The sequence below is a fragment of the Gigantopelta aegis genome, chromosome 13 (genome assembly GCF_016097555.1).
Source record: "Gigantopelta aegis isolate Gae_Host chromosome 13, Gae_host_genome, whole genome shotgun sequence".
Taxonomy (NCBI): Eukaryota; Metazoa; Mollusca; class Gastropoda; order Neomphalida; family Peltospiridae; genus Gigantopelta; species Gigantopelta aegis.
This window is the reverse complement of record NC_054711.1, coordinates 36,183,152-36,201,914: the sequence shown is the minus strand read 5'-3', so window position 1 is coordinate 36,201,914 and position 18,763 is coordinate 36,183,152. Positions and strand designations below refer to the sequence as shown.

Genomic DNA, 18,763 nt, shown 5'->3' with positions numbered 1-18,763 from the left:
TTCGGCAAGTATTTTCACGTGACAACAATGGCGGCACATCGCTGTCATTTTCAGGGATCAATAGCTGATTGTGACAGCTAATTTGATAATAAATTTGATGGTTTTACCAACAACGAAAATCACCATATATTAGGATATGAATCGTAATTAGTTTTTAAAAAGACTCTGGTCAGAAAGCCACGGAATAATGGACATAAAATAGTGGACAGCTGGCCACAAATGCCCGTAAGTAAACGCAACTTTTTAGATTTTTTGCCTGATTTTAATCAACAATAAATTATCTAAAATATCATAGGAATTAGAAAAATACATGAAAATACTACTTACTGATTCAAATATGAACTTTATTTTATGTATTCATAAAACATTTAAGTGAATATATGTGAGTAAAAATTATACACTTGTGAACTTGTCAAAAATTAATCCAGTAATCTGAAGGTTAAAGAAGGAAAGTGTCCAGCACTTTAAAACTGACCTCATGTCTGAACTGGTCCTTTAGCTTCTTCGTGTCACTCGATGTGTCTGCTGCAGCTGTTGTCGTCTTGCTTTTCTTCTTCGACTGTAACAAAACAAACAAGGCATATTATTATCGATTAGTATGTTGAACCAGCAGTTTGACGGTACTGTTATAGGGACATTCTTATTATGCGATTAGTCATATCGACTTGTCGCATGTGATCAATTCGTACCGTGAGAACACCTAAATTTGAACGACTTTAGTTTTAAAGAATAAGTTGTGTCGGAGTCCTATTTCTCATGACAAATTTTAAGCTCTCAGCCAATCAAATCACATTAAATTACAATCGTTTAGGTTTGTCATTTCGGGGTTTTTTCATTTGCTTCTAAACATGCCAAAAAGTCCAGATTTCATAGGTCCATAAACCGTATTATTGTCCAGATGTGGTCAATAATTGTTTTGTTACAAAATGCCATCAGTAAATTGTCTACATTAAGGTTTTCTTTATTTCACTGGAAATTTGTATGCACTTACTTTCCCACAAAATATTTTTTAAACTGATGAGGTTTGTTTGATGTCACGGAATCTTATGATGTAACATCTTCCCCCACACATGATTCGAGTTGCTATGACGAATCGCATGCGACAAGTCGGTGCGACTAATCGCATAATGAAGAAGGAAGGAAATATTTTATTTAATGACGCACTCAACACATTTTATTTACGGTTATATGGTGTCAGACATATGGTTACGGACCACACAGATATAAAGAGGAAACCTGCTGTCACCACTTCATGGGCTACTCTTTTCGATAAGCAGCAAGGGATCTTTTATATGCACCATCCCACAGACAGGATAACACATACCACAGCCATTGATATACCAGTCATGGTGCACTGGCTGGACTGAGAATGCCACTTAAAGCAATACACGTCCCCTACCGAGCCCAACAAATTATTATATCTGCAACGTTCAAGGGCCATAACTCTGTCAAAAATTGGTAAATTGCTATGAAAGTCCAACTTGATTTGTAACTATACATGACACGGTTATACACAAACTTTTAGGTAAATATCTTGAGGCATTGCAAAAAACAAGTCGTGAAAACTATATGTCGGACAGAGTGACAGACAGAAGGACAAGATGAAACCAATAGTTCCCTTCGGTTGGACCGGTAGGGGACTAATATATATAGAATATCCAGTTCCTAGAGAGATTTCCCAAAACAGGTGCAGTGGGTTGTAGAATTGACTGCCCTCAAACCAGGGGGTGGGAGTGGAAATCCCTATGACTGGTACATCAAAGGCCACAGTATGTACAGTAAGTACATATTCCTGATTACAAGTGTAGTTGATTTTGTATTTTGCATTACATAATATGACCTTTCAGATACCAGTTGTAGAGCAGTAGATAGTAGGTGAACAACACACCATTTATATTTATATTTATATAGCCCTACCAATACGCTACATCCTATCTGACTGAATAACAATATTATTATAACTCTTGTTTTGTTTTAATAATCAAATTTGTATTTCTATTTCCATGCAAATATCAAATTCTGGTTCCAACATACCAGTGACAGTATTCAATGCTCTATTTAAATAAAGTTTGATACACTTTGAATTTTGATCTGATAGACTCTACTTTGATAAATGTGCTATCATGGAAGCTGGTTGTTGCATCACAATTCACTTACTTTCACTTTATATTCCGGAGTGGACAAATCCATGTCTTCTGACTGGTCCCAGGTGGGTATTTCCCACTGCGTTACCCTGAAACCACAAAGAGAGGAATATCTATTTCAGTGATATATAAACACACTTTAAACTTCAGCTATTTGGTGTCTAATATTTACGATAATTTTGACACATGGTTTAGGGTAAAAGAAAACAGTCACTGCCACCACTCAGGTTACCTCTACCAATATAAGGACTTTATTTTGTTGACTGGTATTCGTATTTAAATTGCTATTACATTTTCGAAAATAAAACAACAACAAAAAAACCACATCTAAATGTGTGTAAATGTTATTGATGATGTAACGCGTTCATGGGTTAGATTTTTTGCTATTTCTAAAATATGTTTTTTTAAACATGTTACATAATTATTTAATGAAAACTGAAGATTTGTAAAAAATATATTTGCCAAAAATAACTGATAATACAGACTTTGAAGTAGATGATGGATGCAATTACTTGTTGTTGATTGAAAGTGACAATAAACTTTGTGAAAGTGTCAGAAACAATGACATCATGGATCATGATTGTAGGATTTAAAAAAAATATTTTTTTTAATATTAATAAAGTTCTTCTGTACATTATATTTGTGTAATTAAACTCATTAAGATGTCCCCTAAATTATTACACACATCAAGAGACTGTGACATTGTTTTCCTACAATTTGAGGTGGAAAAATGTAGGTTCAAAATTACATATTTCATGTTGGAAACTTGGGTCAGTGATGACGTTTTCTGGTGGTAAAGCTGGATGGATAAAGAGTTAATAATTATGACCAGATTGCAAATTTAGAAGGAAGGAAGGAAGGAATTGTTTTATTTAACGACGCACTCAACTCATTTCATTTTACGGTTATATGGCATCGGACTTATGGTTAAGGATCACACAGATATTGAGGGAGGAAACCCGCTGTCACCACTTTCGATTAGCAGCAGGTGATCTTTTATATACACCAACCCATAGACAGGATAGCACATAGCACATACCACGGCCTTTGATGTACCAGTCGTGGTGCACTGGCTGGAGCGAGAAATAGCCCAATGAGCCCACTGACGGGGATCGATCTGAAACCGACCGCACATCAAGCGAGCACTTTACCACTGGGCTACGTCTCGCCCCTAAATTTATAAGGAGTCTGTGCTTCCATGAATCTCAGATTTTGGGTCAGAAGCTTAAAATTATGAGATGGAATCTCAAAATATCTACATCACATCATGGTTACAACTCTGGTGGTATCCTATAAACCAGATCATCACATTCAACACCTGATGACAAATTTACTTAGTCATACTGTGCTAATAATCGTGGTTACACTGTGATAATAACCATGACATTTTTACTTAGTTACACTGTGGTAATATTATAACTTATTTACCAACTTCATTCTGTACTATGTTAATAACCATGACATATTTACTTAGTTACACTGTGGTAATATTATAACTTATTTACTAACTTCATTCTGTACTATGTTAATAACCATGACATATTTACTTAGTTACGCTGTGGTAATATTATAACTTATTTACCAACTTCATTCTGTACTATGTTAATAACCATGACATATTTACTTAGTTACACTGTGGTAATATTATAACTTATTTACTAACTTCATTCTGTACTATGTTAATAACCATGACATTTTTACTTAGTTACACTGTGGTAATATTATAACTTATTTACTAACTTCATTCTGTACTATGTTAATAACCATGACATATTTACTTAGTTACACTGTGGTAATATTATAACTTATTTACCAACTTCATTCTGTACTATGTTAATAACCATGACATATTTACTTAGTTACACTGTGGTAATATTATAACTTATTTACTAACTTCATTCTGTACTATGTTAATAACCATGACATATTTACTTAGTTACACTGTGGTAATATTATAACTTATTTACTAACTTCATTCTGTACTATGTTAATAACCATGACATATTTACTTAGTCATACTGTGCTAATAATCATGGTTACACTGTGATAATAACCATGACATTTTTACTTAGTTACACTGTGGTAATATTATAACTTATTTACTAACTTCATTCTGTACTATGTTAATAACCATGACATATTTACTTAGTCATACTGTGCTAATAATCATGGTTACACTGTGATAATAACCATGACATTTTTACTTAGTTACACTGTGGTAATATTATAACTTATTTACCAACTTCATTCTGTACTATGTTAATAACCATGACATTTTTACTTAGTTACACTGTGGTAATATTATAACTTATTTACCAACTTCATTCTGTACTATGTTAATAACCATGACATTTTTACTTAGTTACACTGTGGTAATATTATAACTTATTTACTAACTTCATTCTGTACTATGTTAATAACCATGACATATTTACTTAGTCATACTGTGCTAATAATCATGGTTACACTGTGATAATAACCATGACATTTTTACTTAGTTACACTGTGGTAATATTATAACTTATTTACTAACTTCATTCTGTACTATGTTAATAACCATGACATATTTACTTAGTTACACTGTGGTAATATTATAACTTATTTACTAACTTCATTCTGTACTATGTTAATAACCATGACATATTTACTTAGTTACACTGTGGTAATATTATAACTTATTTACCAACTTCATTCTGTACTATGTTAATAACCATGACATTTTTACTTAGTTACACTGTGGTAATATTATAACTTATTTACTAACTTCATTCTGTACTATGTTAATAACCATGACATATTTACTTAGTCATACTGTGCTAATAATCATGGTTACACTGTGATAATAACCATGACATTTTTACTTAGTTATACTGTGGTAATATTATAACTTATTTACCAACTTCATTCTGTACTATGTTAATAACCATGACATTTTTACTTAGTTACACTGTGGTAATATTATAACTTATTTACTAACTTCATTCTGTACTATGTTAATAACCATGACATATTTACTTAGTTACACTGTGGTAATATTATAACTTATTTACTAACTTCATTCTGTACTATGTTAATAACCATGACATATTTACTTAGTTACACTGTGGTAATATTATAACTTATTTACTAACTTCATTCTGTACTATGTTAATAACCATGACATATTTACTTAGTCATACTGTGCTAATAATCATGGTTACACTGTGATAATAACCATGACATTTTTACTTAGTTACACTGTGGTAATATTATAACTTATTTACCAACTTCATTCTGTACTATGTTAATAACCATGACATTTTTACTTAGTTACACTGTGGTAATATTATAACTTATTTACCAACTTCATTCTGTACTATGTTAATAACCATGACATATTTACTTAGTTACACTGTGGTAATATTATAACTTATTTACTAACTTCATTCTGTACTATGTTAATAACCATGACATTTTTACTTAGTTACACTGTGGTAATATTATAACTTATTTACTAACTTCATTCTGTACTATGTTAATAACCATGACATTTTTACTTAGTTACACTGTGGTAATATTATAACTTATTTACTAACTTCATTCTGTACTATGTTAATAACCATGACATTTTTACTTAGTTACACTGTGGTAATATTATAACTTATTTACCAACTTCATTCTGTACTATGTTAATAACCATGACATTTTTACTTAGTTACACTGTGGTAATATTATAACTTATTTACTAACTTCATTCTGTACTATGTTAATAACCATGACATATTTACTTAATTGCACTGTGGTAATATATAGAGATTATTAAACGAGCTTGTGTGTTGTACTGATTTTATGAACCGAGTGTCAGGATTGTTGTATTGCCAGAGCGAGAGCGAGGGTAATACATGAATCCTGACACGAGTTTCGTAAAATCAGTACGACTCACACGCGAGTCTAATAATTTATTCACATTATTAATGTTGTTTTCTTTATGAATAAAAAGACTCAACTCAAAAATTTTCAGCCACAACTAGGAGACGACGAAATGACGTCATATTTCAAATGCACAGTCTAAGCTACAAATTACGTCATCACCCTTGTTATTACACGTGTGCTTTGTATGATTATTATTAACTCAGTTATGTTGAACCATATGGATAATAATAATACTTATTTACTTACTTCATTATACTGTAGTAATATTATTAGTTATTTAATTCATTATAATAGTGGTAATATTAGTTATTTACTAACTTCGTTATAGTGTGTTAACATTATTAGTTATTTATTAACTTCAATACACTGTGGTAATATTATTAGTTATTTACAAACTTTGTTATACTGTGGCAATATTATTAGTTATTTACCAATTTTGTTATACTGTGGCAATATTATTAGTTATTTACCAACTTTGTTATACTGTGATAACATTATTAGTTATTTACTAACTTCATTAAACTGGTAATATTATTAGTTATTTACTAACTTTGCTACACTGGTAATATTATTAGTTATTTACTAAATTTGTTACACTGGTAATATTAGTTATTTACTAACTTTGTTACACTGTGGTAATATTATTATTTATTTACTAACTTGGTTATACTGTGGTAATATTATTATTTATTTACTAACTTGGTTATACTGTGGTAATATTATTATTTATTTACTAACTTGGTTATACTGTGGTAATATTATTATTTATTTACTAACTTTGTTATACTGTGGTAATAATATGTTCTGCCTTCCTTGTCCTTGGCCGATTTCCACTTGGGTGGGAGTTTCAGTTTGGGTATGGACGGCGGGGGAGGCACGTCTTCCTCCACCAGTGGCTGGGGGGCAGCTGTTGTCGGGGATGCCGCCTCGATCGTTGCCAGGTTCTGCTGCATTGCCAACAGTTGATGAAGCTGCTGTACCTAGGCAAAAAGAAAGGAATGTTAAGCAATACCAGTGTCTAAACATAATAGTATTTTCCAATGAAATTTGGCAAGACATAGTAGACTACACACTTTTGGGGGCATTTTCTCCATTTTTAGGGCACTTTATTTTCATTAAAGACAAAACAAAACGTTATTGAACTAAAAATAAATGTAATTATGAATGACAAAATATATACAGGGAAAATGTAATAATTAATATAAAAAAATTCAGTGTTTTATAAAGGTAATTTTAGAATTAATTAGTGAAAAAGGCTTGTTTAATCTCAGGGCAGCATGGCGCTGATAAAGGCAAGATGGTGCTAGACTATTGAGGCATGGTGCCGCATCATGCTAAAACAAGCTAGGAAAAACACTACAATTGACAGATGTGACACTTTGTCTAATACCAAGTTAAAGAAACCTGCTGCCACAACATGGACAGCACTTACCAACTAACAACAAAGTGTCTCTTATAAACACTTTCCAAGAGACGACATTACATATTAGTCATATAATGTGAAATCACTTTAGTTCGTGCTGGTCTAATATATGTGTAACTTGTGGACTAGTGCAGTCAATGAACATTAGAACACAACAAAAATATAATAAATGTATAAATGTAATACAAATTTATGATACCATCTTTTGGATCCACAAATTAAAAATGAATTGTGGGTGGGATTTTTGATAACAGACTTTCCCACAAACATAACACATACATTGTACCAGGACCTTTGATATACCAGTTGTGGAGCATGGTTGTACACAACATACTGATTACTAATATTACGTTCAATTGTTCCTGTCAGTGTTTGGTGTGAAGGATTAGAAGTCACAACCACACAATTCCTTATCTGTAACACTTATTACTAATATTAATATTACGTTCATTTGTTCCTGTCAGCGTTTGATGTGAAGGTGTAAAATTCACAGCCACAAAATTCCATACCTGTGATACTTATTAATAATATTAATATTACGTTCATTTGTTCCTGTCAGCGTTTGGTGTGAAGGTGTAAGTCACAGACACACAATTCCTTACCTGTAATACGTATTAATATTATTACGTTCATTTGTTCCTGTCAGCGTTTGGTGTGAAGGTGTAAAAGTCATAGCTACACAATTCCTTACCTGCGCCACGACCAGATTTGCATGCTGATCGTTTGAAACATCAGCGACGGCAGCCGCAACGGCATGTACAGCTGGAAGGACGGCTTGACTGTCTGTAACCCCCGACAACACGTGCGTGACGGCTGACACAGCCTGCTGGACCTGGCTGGCTGTCTGCACTGCGGTGCCCGGGTGTTGGGCTAACACTTGTGGGGTCCCCGTCTGAGGGTCTACAAAATGCTGCTGCTGCTGCTGTACAGTCAACGCTGCTGCCTGCTGTTGAAGGTGGGACGGAACCTGAACACAACACAATGATTGTTTAATGACATATTATCAAATCATTACTATAATCCGTCCCATCCTCCTACAAAAATGTTTTTTGTAAATAATTTCGATTAGGTTTGATGTAAGAAGAAATGTAAGTGTTTTGGAAATAACCAAAAAAAAAAAACCCACTCTTTTTTGTGTGCAATTTATAAAACAGTCGGCTCAGAAATAAATAGTTTGGAGAAAATTCCATAGTATGTAAAAAGGCATTCCCTGTGGGAAGGACTACATGTGTATGTCAGAGTTTCTGCCAGAGGGTAAACCAGGTATGGCACCATAAATTGTTTTACAGATTTTATTTTTTTAAGTTAACCTTTTGACAAAATTAATTACTCTTATATATATTTTATCATTATTGTATGATTTTTTTAACCCTAACCCTAACTGTAACCTATTTTCTTTCTGGGGGAGGCCCCCAATACTGTGGTTGCATTCAATTCCATAGCGCCATATCCAAACATTTCTTTCTGGCAGAAACACTGTGCATGTGTCATACATACAACAAGTACAACAACATACATGTACAGTGTGCCTATAGGGTGTATACTAACAAATCAAATCCCATAGACGACAATAGTAACATATGTGGCTAAAACTCCTACCTGCAACGTATCAATCGACATAAACGCCACAGATATAAATACTACCACCCCTCACCCTTAAAGTGAATCACAAAAAAGTGGGTGTCAAGCTGCTCATTTCTGAGATAACGGGTAGCGTCTATGACTACCCTAGTTCTGCACAAAATTTGAGTACTTTTTTTTACAGGTACCCCATACATGTTCCAAGCACAAGGCTACTTGACACAGTGGTACTAGATGAAATAAAATTGCATACATTTTTAGCCCAGATGAAACTAAATTTTTTTACAACCAACACACTCACATTTATAACCAATCACAGGACTTGTGGTGTTCACTTCTCTATCAAAAGTTGGGTGCACCTCGAACTTTGACCCAGCCGGAAGTTATTTGGTTTAGTACTACCTATACTGATAATATACATTTTTCAAAAAGTGTCCAGCTATGTGTTTTTATGACAACCAGGATGTGGTGTATTCTGACATAAAGTGACAGCCTCACTGAAACTGTTGTTTCTACAGTGCAACCTAATATAATGTACACCTCATAAGGCATATATATTGTATACAGTTTTGTACAAATGCAATATGTCATATTAAACAACAAAATGTTTTAAAATAAAACTCCTGAAGATATTTACTGTCAGTTTGGTGTGTGTGTATATATGTAGAGACAACAAAGATAGTCAGAGTACTTCTACTCCTTTAAAGTATTCCATTAAAACACATGCACTTGACTGACCCCTAGATTAGGAGACCTAAACAGGTACATCAAAGAAATATCAGTATTAAAAAAATACACTGTCTGAGGAAGGAAACACCAACATGACTGTACCTGTATGAAGTAATAACTTAATGTTCTGGACATTAGTGTTGGGAAGAAATCCTGTATGCAGGGTGTGGCTGTCTTCGAGTTACCAGGTGTGGGAATTTCAAATCCATCGGCCATGCTGATTTTCATAATGAACCATCAAAACCATTGGGAGCCACCCATATTCCTGACTATATTTTATTTGTAGCCTACTCTAGTTGGAGCTTTTAATATTTGTGATATCTGGAATTATCATCCAGCTTTCACACATTTATTTTTGATTAATTACTTTAAAAAACTACTTTTAAATGACATAATTACCCAAACATCTATTTTATTGCATTATTTTCTAATCCAGATCAATACAATATGTATATTGGATGTATTTCTACAATCAGTAATCCAGCATTTTATTTAGCTAGTAACATTGCGTAATACAGCTTTAACAATAAAATAAATTACCAACTTACTCCAAGGCAGATAATCAAATCTGAAAAAAATTGGTTCTGAATCCAGTATAAACCTAAAATGGTCTTCATGAGAGCAAACTAAGTGATTATTAAAAAAAATATTTGATCTGGAGATCTAAAGGAATGTTTAACAAGATTAATGTTATGTATAACTAAGAACAGAAGGCACAATAGTGACAACAAATTTAATTATGTCTTTGGTGAAGTTTTTCTTTAAATTTATTTAAAAGTTTGCATAAAACTACAAACTTGTCTAAAATATAACTTAGCACCCTATAAATATGTCAAAATGACAAAAAAAATCAAGTTCTTTACAAATTTGAGTTTTCAGAATTTCATACATGAAAAATTAACTATGTTAACTAAAGACATTAACCCACTATTGACACATGTTATTTCTGATACAAAAATAAATTGCTATTAAAATCTTAATTCAGGTTGCCTATATATAACACCATATTTCCTCAGTGCTAACTTTGATTCAAACTCCATTCAGAGCCATGTACAGTGATTAGTGTCACGGTCAAGGTCATTGTGAACTTGCTTGGTCCAGTGACAGCTAATTAATCAACCAGTATAGTTTAATTAAATAAAATCACAAAATCATAATATTTTTTATTATGCACCAATACTGTGGTTGCATTCAATTCCATAGCGCCATATCCAAACATTTCTTTCTGGCAGAAACACTGTACATGTGTCATACATACAACAAGTACAACAACATACATGTACAGTGTGCCTATAGGGTGTATACTACCAAATCAAATCCCATAGACGACAATAGTAACATATGTGGCTAAAACTCCTACCTGCAACGTATCAATCGACATAAATGCCACGGATATAAATACTACCACTCCTTACCCTTAAAGTGAATCACAAAAAAGTGGGTGTCAAGCTGCTCATTTCTGAGATAACGAGTAGCGTCTATGACTACCCTAGTTCCGCACAAAATTTGAGTACTGTTTTTTTACAGGTACCCCATACATGTTCCAAGCACAAGGCTACCTGACACAGTGGTACTAGATGAAATAAAATTGCATACATTTTTAGCCCAGATGAAACCAATTTTTTTTACAACCAACACACTCACATTTATAACCAATCACATGACTTGTGGTGTTCACTTCTCTATCAAAAGTTGTGTGCACCTCGAACTTTGACCCAGCCGGAAGTTATTTGGTTTAGTACTACCTTTAAATATATTTTCAGACCTCACCATAAACAAATTGAGGGGAGTGATTAATTGCTCCCCTAACTTAAGATTATGGGGAGCAATTTAAGATATTAACACATAGATACTATATAAATTCACATGCTAAGCAAGAAACATTTTGTTTTAAAAGTTTTGATCAGTGAGTGACAGTTGTTAATTAATCAGTTGAAAATTGAGTAATATCTATGACATTTATTTAATGTTTTAGAATTCAACTGTGTAGCGATCTCTGAAATTTGTCGTGATGCGATACTTTAAAGTTTGCTTTGTTTAACGACACCACTAGAGCACATTGATTTATTAATCATCAACTATTGGATGTCAAATGATGTGATACTGTGATACTGTACAAAATGTTCCCTGCTAAGGGGAGGTAAACACGACTCTCCTTGAACTAGTCTCCAAGGAGTGGTGGGAGTGGTGGGAGTGGTGGGAAAAAAAGAGTGACAGCTGAGCATATTTCACAATCCTTACTTTAGTGTCGGATGAATTGTGTAACTTTGCCCTTGTACGTCATTTAAGTCATTCACATTAGGAAATAAAGTAATAAATGTTTGTAGGAGGCAGGAGGAGCTGCATTAATATTATGCATAAATTTTTTCTCAATTAACCCATTTTGACTTAGCAAAGTTTAAATAGTTTTGGTGTCGGACATTGAGAGAAACCAAAGATGCCAACTTAACAGAATCAATGCAATATTTTATCAAAAGTATGTTAGGGAACTTTGATTAATCAATGTTTTTTTCATAACCAAGAAAGATGTTTAAAATCTAGATTAACTAACTTATTTCTCTGATTAACCCTTTGTCTTCTATAGGCACTTTAGTTTTGGTGTCAGATGGAAATTATATTTTGGTGCCGGATGGATTTTTTTGACCTGACAAAATAATTTTATTTAACGATTGAGATTTAATTACAAATTAACCGGGTTTCTTAAATTTTTAAGCTTTAAAACAAAAAGCAGATTAAAACACAATTTGGAAGACACAATTCAAGCACTTTAAACCACATTTCATTCTAAAATTACAGTTTTTAAGGAATTCTGCACACTTGATGTCATATATTTTCATCAGTATTCACAAAAGCATAACTAACAATTTTTGATATTTGTTATAAAATGACATGACAAGTAAATTTTTATATTTATCAACAGAAACATGCAATTCAAGTACTTTGTCAAATTCAAGCACTTTTAATGGGTTTTGACAAAAAATGCATTGGCTTTTTCATTATGACCCCTCACATTCAAGCTCTTTTCACATCTACCTGAACCCTGTTTATTGACAAATTGGTGAAACGTTCCACCGACTCAAAGCTAGCTCTGTAAACATGGATTAATTTCCTGGCAAACCAACTGCTGTTGATAAAGAAACCTACCTGATATTGCTGGAAGGAAGCCTGCTGCCCCGGTTCTGAAAATGCTGCATGCTGAACATCTACTACGCCTTGCTGTACCTGGAACGCCGGATCTGCAACTACTCCAGCTTCCATGTTCACAAACTGGGCACCAGGACCATATGCTGCATTGGGGTCTATGTAAGCCGAATTTGGGTCCACAAACTGGGCATTAGAGTCCACATATCCAGAATTCGGATCTACGTAACCCATGTTGGGATCCACAAACTGTGTATTTGGGTCGATGTAGCCGGTATTCGGGTCAATATACCCTGTATTAGGGTCCACATATGCTGTATTAGGGTCCACGTAACCTGTATTAGGGTCCACATATGCATTAGGGTCTGCATACTGTAAGTTAGGGTCCAAAAGTTGATTAGGGTCTGTAAGCAGAAAATAAAGATTTGACATAAATGTTTGCCCAACATATACTAATAGAAAAAATACAGGAAAACTTGGTATTGTAGATGCACACACACACACACAGGAAGGAAATGTTTTATTTAACAATACACTCAGCACATTTTATTTATAGTTATATGGCGTCAAACATATGGTTAAGGACCACGCAGATATTGAGAGAGGAAACCTGCTGTCGCCACTTCATTACTCTTTTCGATTAGCAGCGAGGGATCTTTTATATGCATCATCCCACAGACAGGATAGCACATACCACGATGTTTGTTACACCAGTTGCGGAGCCCTGGCTGTAACGAGAAATAGTCCTGTGGGTCCACCGACGGGCACTGATCAGACTGACTGCACATCGAGCAGGCGCTTTACCACTGGACTAAGACCTGCACCCATATACACACACACAGATACTTACAGACACACACACACACACACACACACTCGCGCACACACACTCACGCGCACACCCACACACACACACACACACACTCGCGCGCACACACACACACACGCGCGCACACACTCACACACACACACACACACTAAATGGTTTCTTGACTCTGACCTTGTTCTTGCTGCAGGAACTGTGCGAGGTTAGGGTCAAACTGCGGGTTGTAGTTGGGGTCCTGTTCGTACATCTGTTTGATGTACTCATCGTGCTGGCGCTGTATTTCGGCATTCAGCTCGTCCTGCGCCCGAACCTGGGCCTCAAATAACTGGCGCCGCTCTATTTTCGTCATGGCATCCGGAGTAGGCAACAGGGTTTTCCTGACAGGGGGGGGGGGGGGGGGGGGTTGGGAATAAAATAAAATTAAATTAAAAATAAATAAAAACTTATATAGTCATAAATCAGAACATAAGGAGTTGGTAAGAAAGCCAAAATATGCTTACAAGAGTTTCGCCATTTGGTCTTCATTTTAACAAAGAGGAAGCAGGGATGAAAATAACAATTGACAGAAAGAGTTGAATTTAACGCTGACCAAAGATGAAAGTCTGTGTTACGAGAGGAACAAGTAGAGGATAGAGATTATCACAAGACCCACACACACACTCACCCACACCCACAACCACCCACAACCACCCCCCCACACCCATCCACATCTCACAGATGTCCTTCCCAGGTGGTTTATAATCAATTATTTACCAATAAAACAACAAGTACTTATAATTACATGTCACAAATATAGGGTGCACATATAATTGCATTTAATACCTTTGTTTTTAAGAATTAAAGCATATAAACTTTAAAAAAATTGTTTATAAACCAGATACATTTATTATAAATGACATCATACCTGGTCTTGCTTGTAACCGGCGACACTTTCCGCTTGATTCGGTCTTTAAAACGCTCTACAAACAAACATAAATAAAGGTAATTGTCTAAACAAGAATGGGAAAGTCATGATTGTCCATATGTCACATGCAGAATAGTGAAAGATAAATCAATCCAAATAATGGCTAGGTTTTTTTTTAAAAAGCAGGTTGTAGGAATCATTAGTTCAACACTAGACTCCTTAAGATTTTGTAATACATGCCATGATCCCAGGTGATTTAAGCAGGGGTGGGTTCAGGATCTCATGAAAGCTGTGTTTCATCATTCTCATGTGGTTTGGTGGTTATAACAGGCAAGGCATGAAGTACCTGTCCAAATGTGCTAATTAGAGGGGTGTCCGGAGGTTTTCTCCCCAGGGAATTTTGAAATTTAGATAATCTCAAACGCATTTCCTGGCATATGAATATTAAAATTAATAAGTTTTTAAACTTATCAGTTTTGACAAGTTTGAATGTTATTTTGGGGTATTAAAAAATTGCAAATTTTTAAAATCAGATACTTTTAAATATTTCCTAGCATATAAGCCACTTAAAACTTTTTATAATTGAATGTCAGTGGAAAATAATTTCAGTTTTACTGCACAATAAAAAAATAACCCATTCTGGGAACTGAATAGTTGAAACAGTATCCAACTAAAATGTTACAAATATACACATTACCAGTTCACTGTATTGTCTATGGATGGTAATTTGTTTTACTTGGACACAAATAGATCTTATAACAAAGATTAGTTCAGTATATGCAGTGAAAAGCCCTTTGTTTTCTTTCCAAACACTAGTTTTTAAACGCTACAACATACTTTTCACTATTAAAGCTGTTTTTCATCATTCAAATTAGAAGTACTTACATTATATTATTTAGAATATTATTTTTATACACCTGAAGTGGTTCTTGTAACCCAGGTTTTTTGTAATACACCAAAATGCATTTTTCATCATTCTAAAAATGCATGTTCATCTGAGAAGTAATGGTTATCGAGACAAGCTCCAGTTTTTATTAGACGACATTTTCCTGTTTAAACATTGCAGAACTTTCTCTCTGTTATAACCGTATCCAAATGTGTGTTACAGGTCTGTAGACTAACTAAACTTACGAGTCCTTTTTCACGGGCTGAAACTGGGATCTGCGCCTTTAAAAATGAAATCTGCCTGGTTCGTTCACGAATTAAATTACAGTGAAAGGTTTAAGGGTAATTGTGACAGATAAATGACTGATTCTTCCGATGCATGTACTTACAGTTTAAAATCTTAAAATAAACTGCATGTATCTTATAGCATGTAGCTCTTTCTTTGACACTATGATTCGAGTGCAAAAACCTTTATAAATAGTCTCAAGGAGAGAGCATGCAGATATGAAAGTTTGTTCTGTTTAACAACACCACTAGAGCACACTGATTTATTAATCATCGGCTATTGGAAAGTAAAGTTTGTTTTATTTAACGACGCCGCTAGAGCACATTGATTTTTTTATCTTATCAGTGGCTATTGGACGTCAAACATATGGTCATTCTGACACTGTTTTTTTTTTTTTAGAGGAAACCCGCTGTCGCCACATAGGCTACTCTTTTTACGACAGGCAGCAAGGGATCTTTTATTTGTGCTTCCCACAGGCAGGATAGCACAAACCATGGCCTTTGTTGAACCAGTTATGGATCACTGGTCGGTGCAAGTGGTTTACACCTACCCATTGAGCCTTGCGGGTTTGGAGTCGGTATCTGGATTAAAAATCCCATGCCTCGACTGGGATCCGAACCCAGTACCTACCAGCCTGTAGACCGATGGCCTGCCACGACGCCACCGAGGCCAGTCATCGGCTACTGGATGTCAAACATTTGGTAATTTTGACATATAGATGAGGAAACATGCTAAATTTTTCCATTAGTACTAATAGTAGCAAGGGATCTTTTATATGCACCATCCCACAAACAGGATAGCAAATACCACAGCCTTTGGTATACCAGTTGTGGTGCACTGGCTCGGAGCGCTTGACCACTGGGCTACGTCCTGTCCCTACAGATATGAAAAGAGTGAATAAATACCTTTGTATCCCTTAATATCTGGCAACTTTGATCGTGCATCTGTTAGAAAAAGACAAAAACACAAAAACATCACCAACTTCACTAGATGTGTGTTCAAGGGATATAGTGCCCCCAGCTGTAAAGCATTGACGAAGAACACTAACACAATACAATGCCACAAACAATACTATTCAGTGAAGTCTGCATACATTATTACATAGTGAAAGTGCTATAAAAATTATGACAGTTTTACAAATTTTAAAAAAGTTAGTCTTTTTTTTTTTTTTTTACGACACCACAAGAGCACACTTATTTATTAGTCATCGACTATTGGATGTCAAACATTTGGCAATTTTGACACAGTCTTAGAGAGGAAACCTGCTACATTTTTCCATTAGTAGCAAGGGATCTTTTGTATGCACCATCCCAGACAGGATAGCACATACCACAGACTTTGATATACCAGTCATGGTGCACTGGCTAGAATGAGAAATAATCCAAATGGGATCGATCCTAAACTACTAATTACTGAAGAAAAACCATCTCTAAATACTGTAAATCATGAAATTAATGCGAGCAAGTAATTAATGCGAGCAAGTAATTAATGCGAGCAAGTAATTAATGCGAAAAATGCGGTGAACGCATCGACGCAATAATAACTTGACGCATTTTGTTTAGTCTCATTCCCAATACAAAAAATGTGCAGGATTTTACTATAATACTTCTAAATAAAATAAAACTTTTATAATATAAGGTTGAAACAAAATACAAAACAATTTTTTGTTAAACGTCTTTTTGTGAATACTTCAAGAATCTTTCTTTCGTTTCGATGTTGCCATTTTATTTTCACTTTCCTGGAATAACATAGCAGTTATAAAATACAGTGATTTTCCAAATGTTTTGTTTTTAAAAAGCTCATTTTGCGAGATAAGTATTTAAAAAAAAATCTTACACTCCTGGATTAATGTATACATTTAAACTGTTTTGAACATTTGTAAAATTATAATCAACAAATTTTATTACTAAATATATTCCTTTAAAAATGAAACAGTAGAAAATTATATAACCGCAACCAACAATCCATGCGTATTTCTTCAAACCATTTGGCTCGACTCTATATATGGCCTCAGATTACAGTTATCTTCCCATTTGGTTGTCCAAAATCCGGAAGTTTCACCGCGCAAGTAGTCTGCTGTTTGACTGTGATTATTTCATGGCAGACAGCTATGAAGTGGCAACTGTTTGACTGAAGTGACAGGGGATAGCATGTAGTTTGTAAACATGTGTAACTTGTTGACATTGAAGACTTGTTTGTGGTAATTCCGGCCCATGCAAAAGTAGTGCTTTTTGTGTAAAATGGGTGTACTCCGGCCTGGTTTAGAGGGTGTGTCTGTTTAAACCAATATGCTGGGAGAAAGAGCTGGACAACAGGGGTTGTCCTTTTCAGGGTATGTGTCCCCCATGCAGGCAAAGGTACATACAAAACTTCATGGGCCTGCTGATATTAATAAAAATGTTATAGCCACTAAGGCTATAAAGAAACATATAGCGAAATTAATTGTGGTCTGAGGCCACATGGCATTTAATTTAGACTGGTCGCAAGTTGTCACTGTTGCAATATATCGCATTTGTTAATGTCTATTCCTGTGCTGCGCATCAAGTGTATAAAATCAGTCTAAAACATTTGTTAGAATAATACGTCTGCGTTCGCGTGAAATATTGTGCCCTGTAATAGCGACCCGTTTACCTTTTATTCCTACTGATGGATTAATTAGAAGCAATCACCACACAAAAGTGCGAGGCATACCCTTAACAATAAGGTGTAGTTATACTAATTACACTACTTTAAGTAATTAGGGCTTCCTGGTCGACCCACCATGCGATTAGCTTCAGATTATGTACTGTCCAAACCAAAATGTTAACAACTACAAAAAATTACTCTCCTACCTTTAATTACCGTTAAATTTCCCCCAAATTTTGTCCACACACAAGTTGTGAAAAAACCATTACAGTGACACAGATTCCACATATGAGACTGTAACAATGTC

General features: G+C 34.6%; 1 protein-coding gene across 1 annotated transcript in view; it reads right to left on the bottom strand.

Annotated features, from left to right (window-relative positions):
• LOC121387655 overlaps nucleotides 1-18,763 on the bottom strand; it is a 73,904-nt gene that overhangs the window by 7,486 nt on the left and 47,655 nt on the right. Inside the window, exons 13-20 of the mRNA XM_041518842.1 lie at nucleotides 16,737-16,775; nucleotides 14,661-14,715; nucleotides 13,931-14,133; nucleotides 12,934-13,334; nucleotides 8,171-8,446; nucleotides 6,834-7,036; nucleotides 2,158-2,233; nucleotides 476-559 (exon numbers count right to left, since the gene is read on the bottom strand). Coding sequence (XP_041374776.1) covers nucleotides 476-559; nucleotides 2,158-2,233; nucleotides 6,834-7,036; nucleotides 8,171-8,446; nucleotides 12,934-13,334; nucleotides 13,931-14,133; nucleotides 14,661-14,715; nucleotides 16,737-16,775 — 1,337 coding nt within the window. The remainder of the gene's footprint in view (nucleotides 1-475; nucleotides 560-2,157; nucleotides 2,234-6,833; nucleotides 7,037-8,170; nucleotides 8,447-12,933; nucleotides 13,335-13,930; nucleotides 14,134-14,660; nucleotides 14,716-16,736; nucleotides 16,776-18,763) is intronic.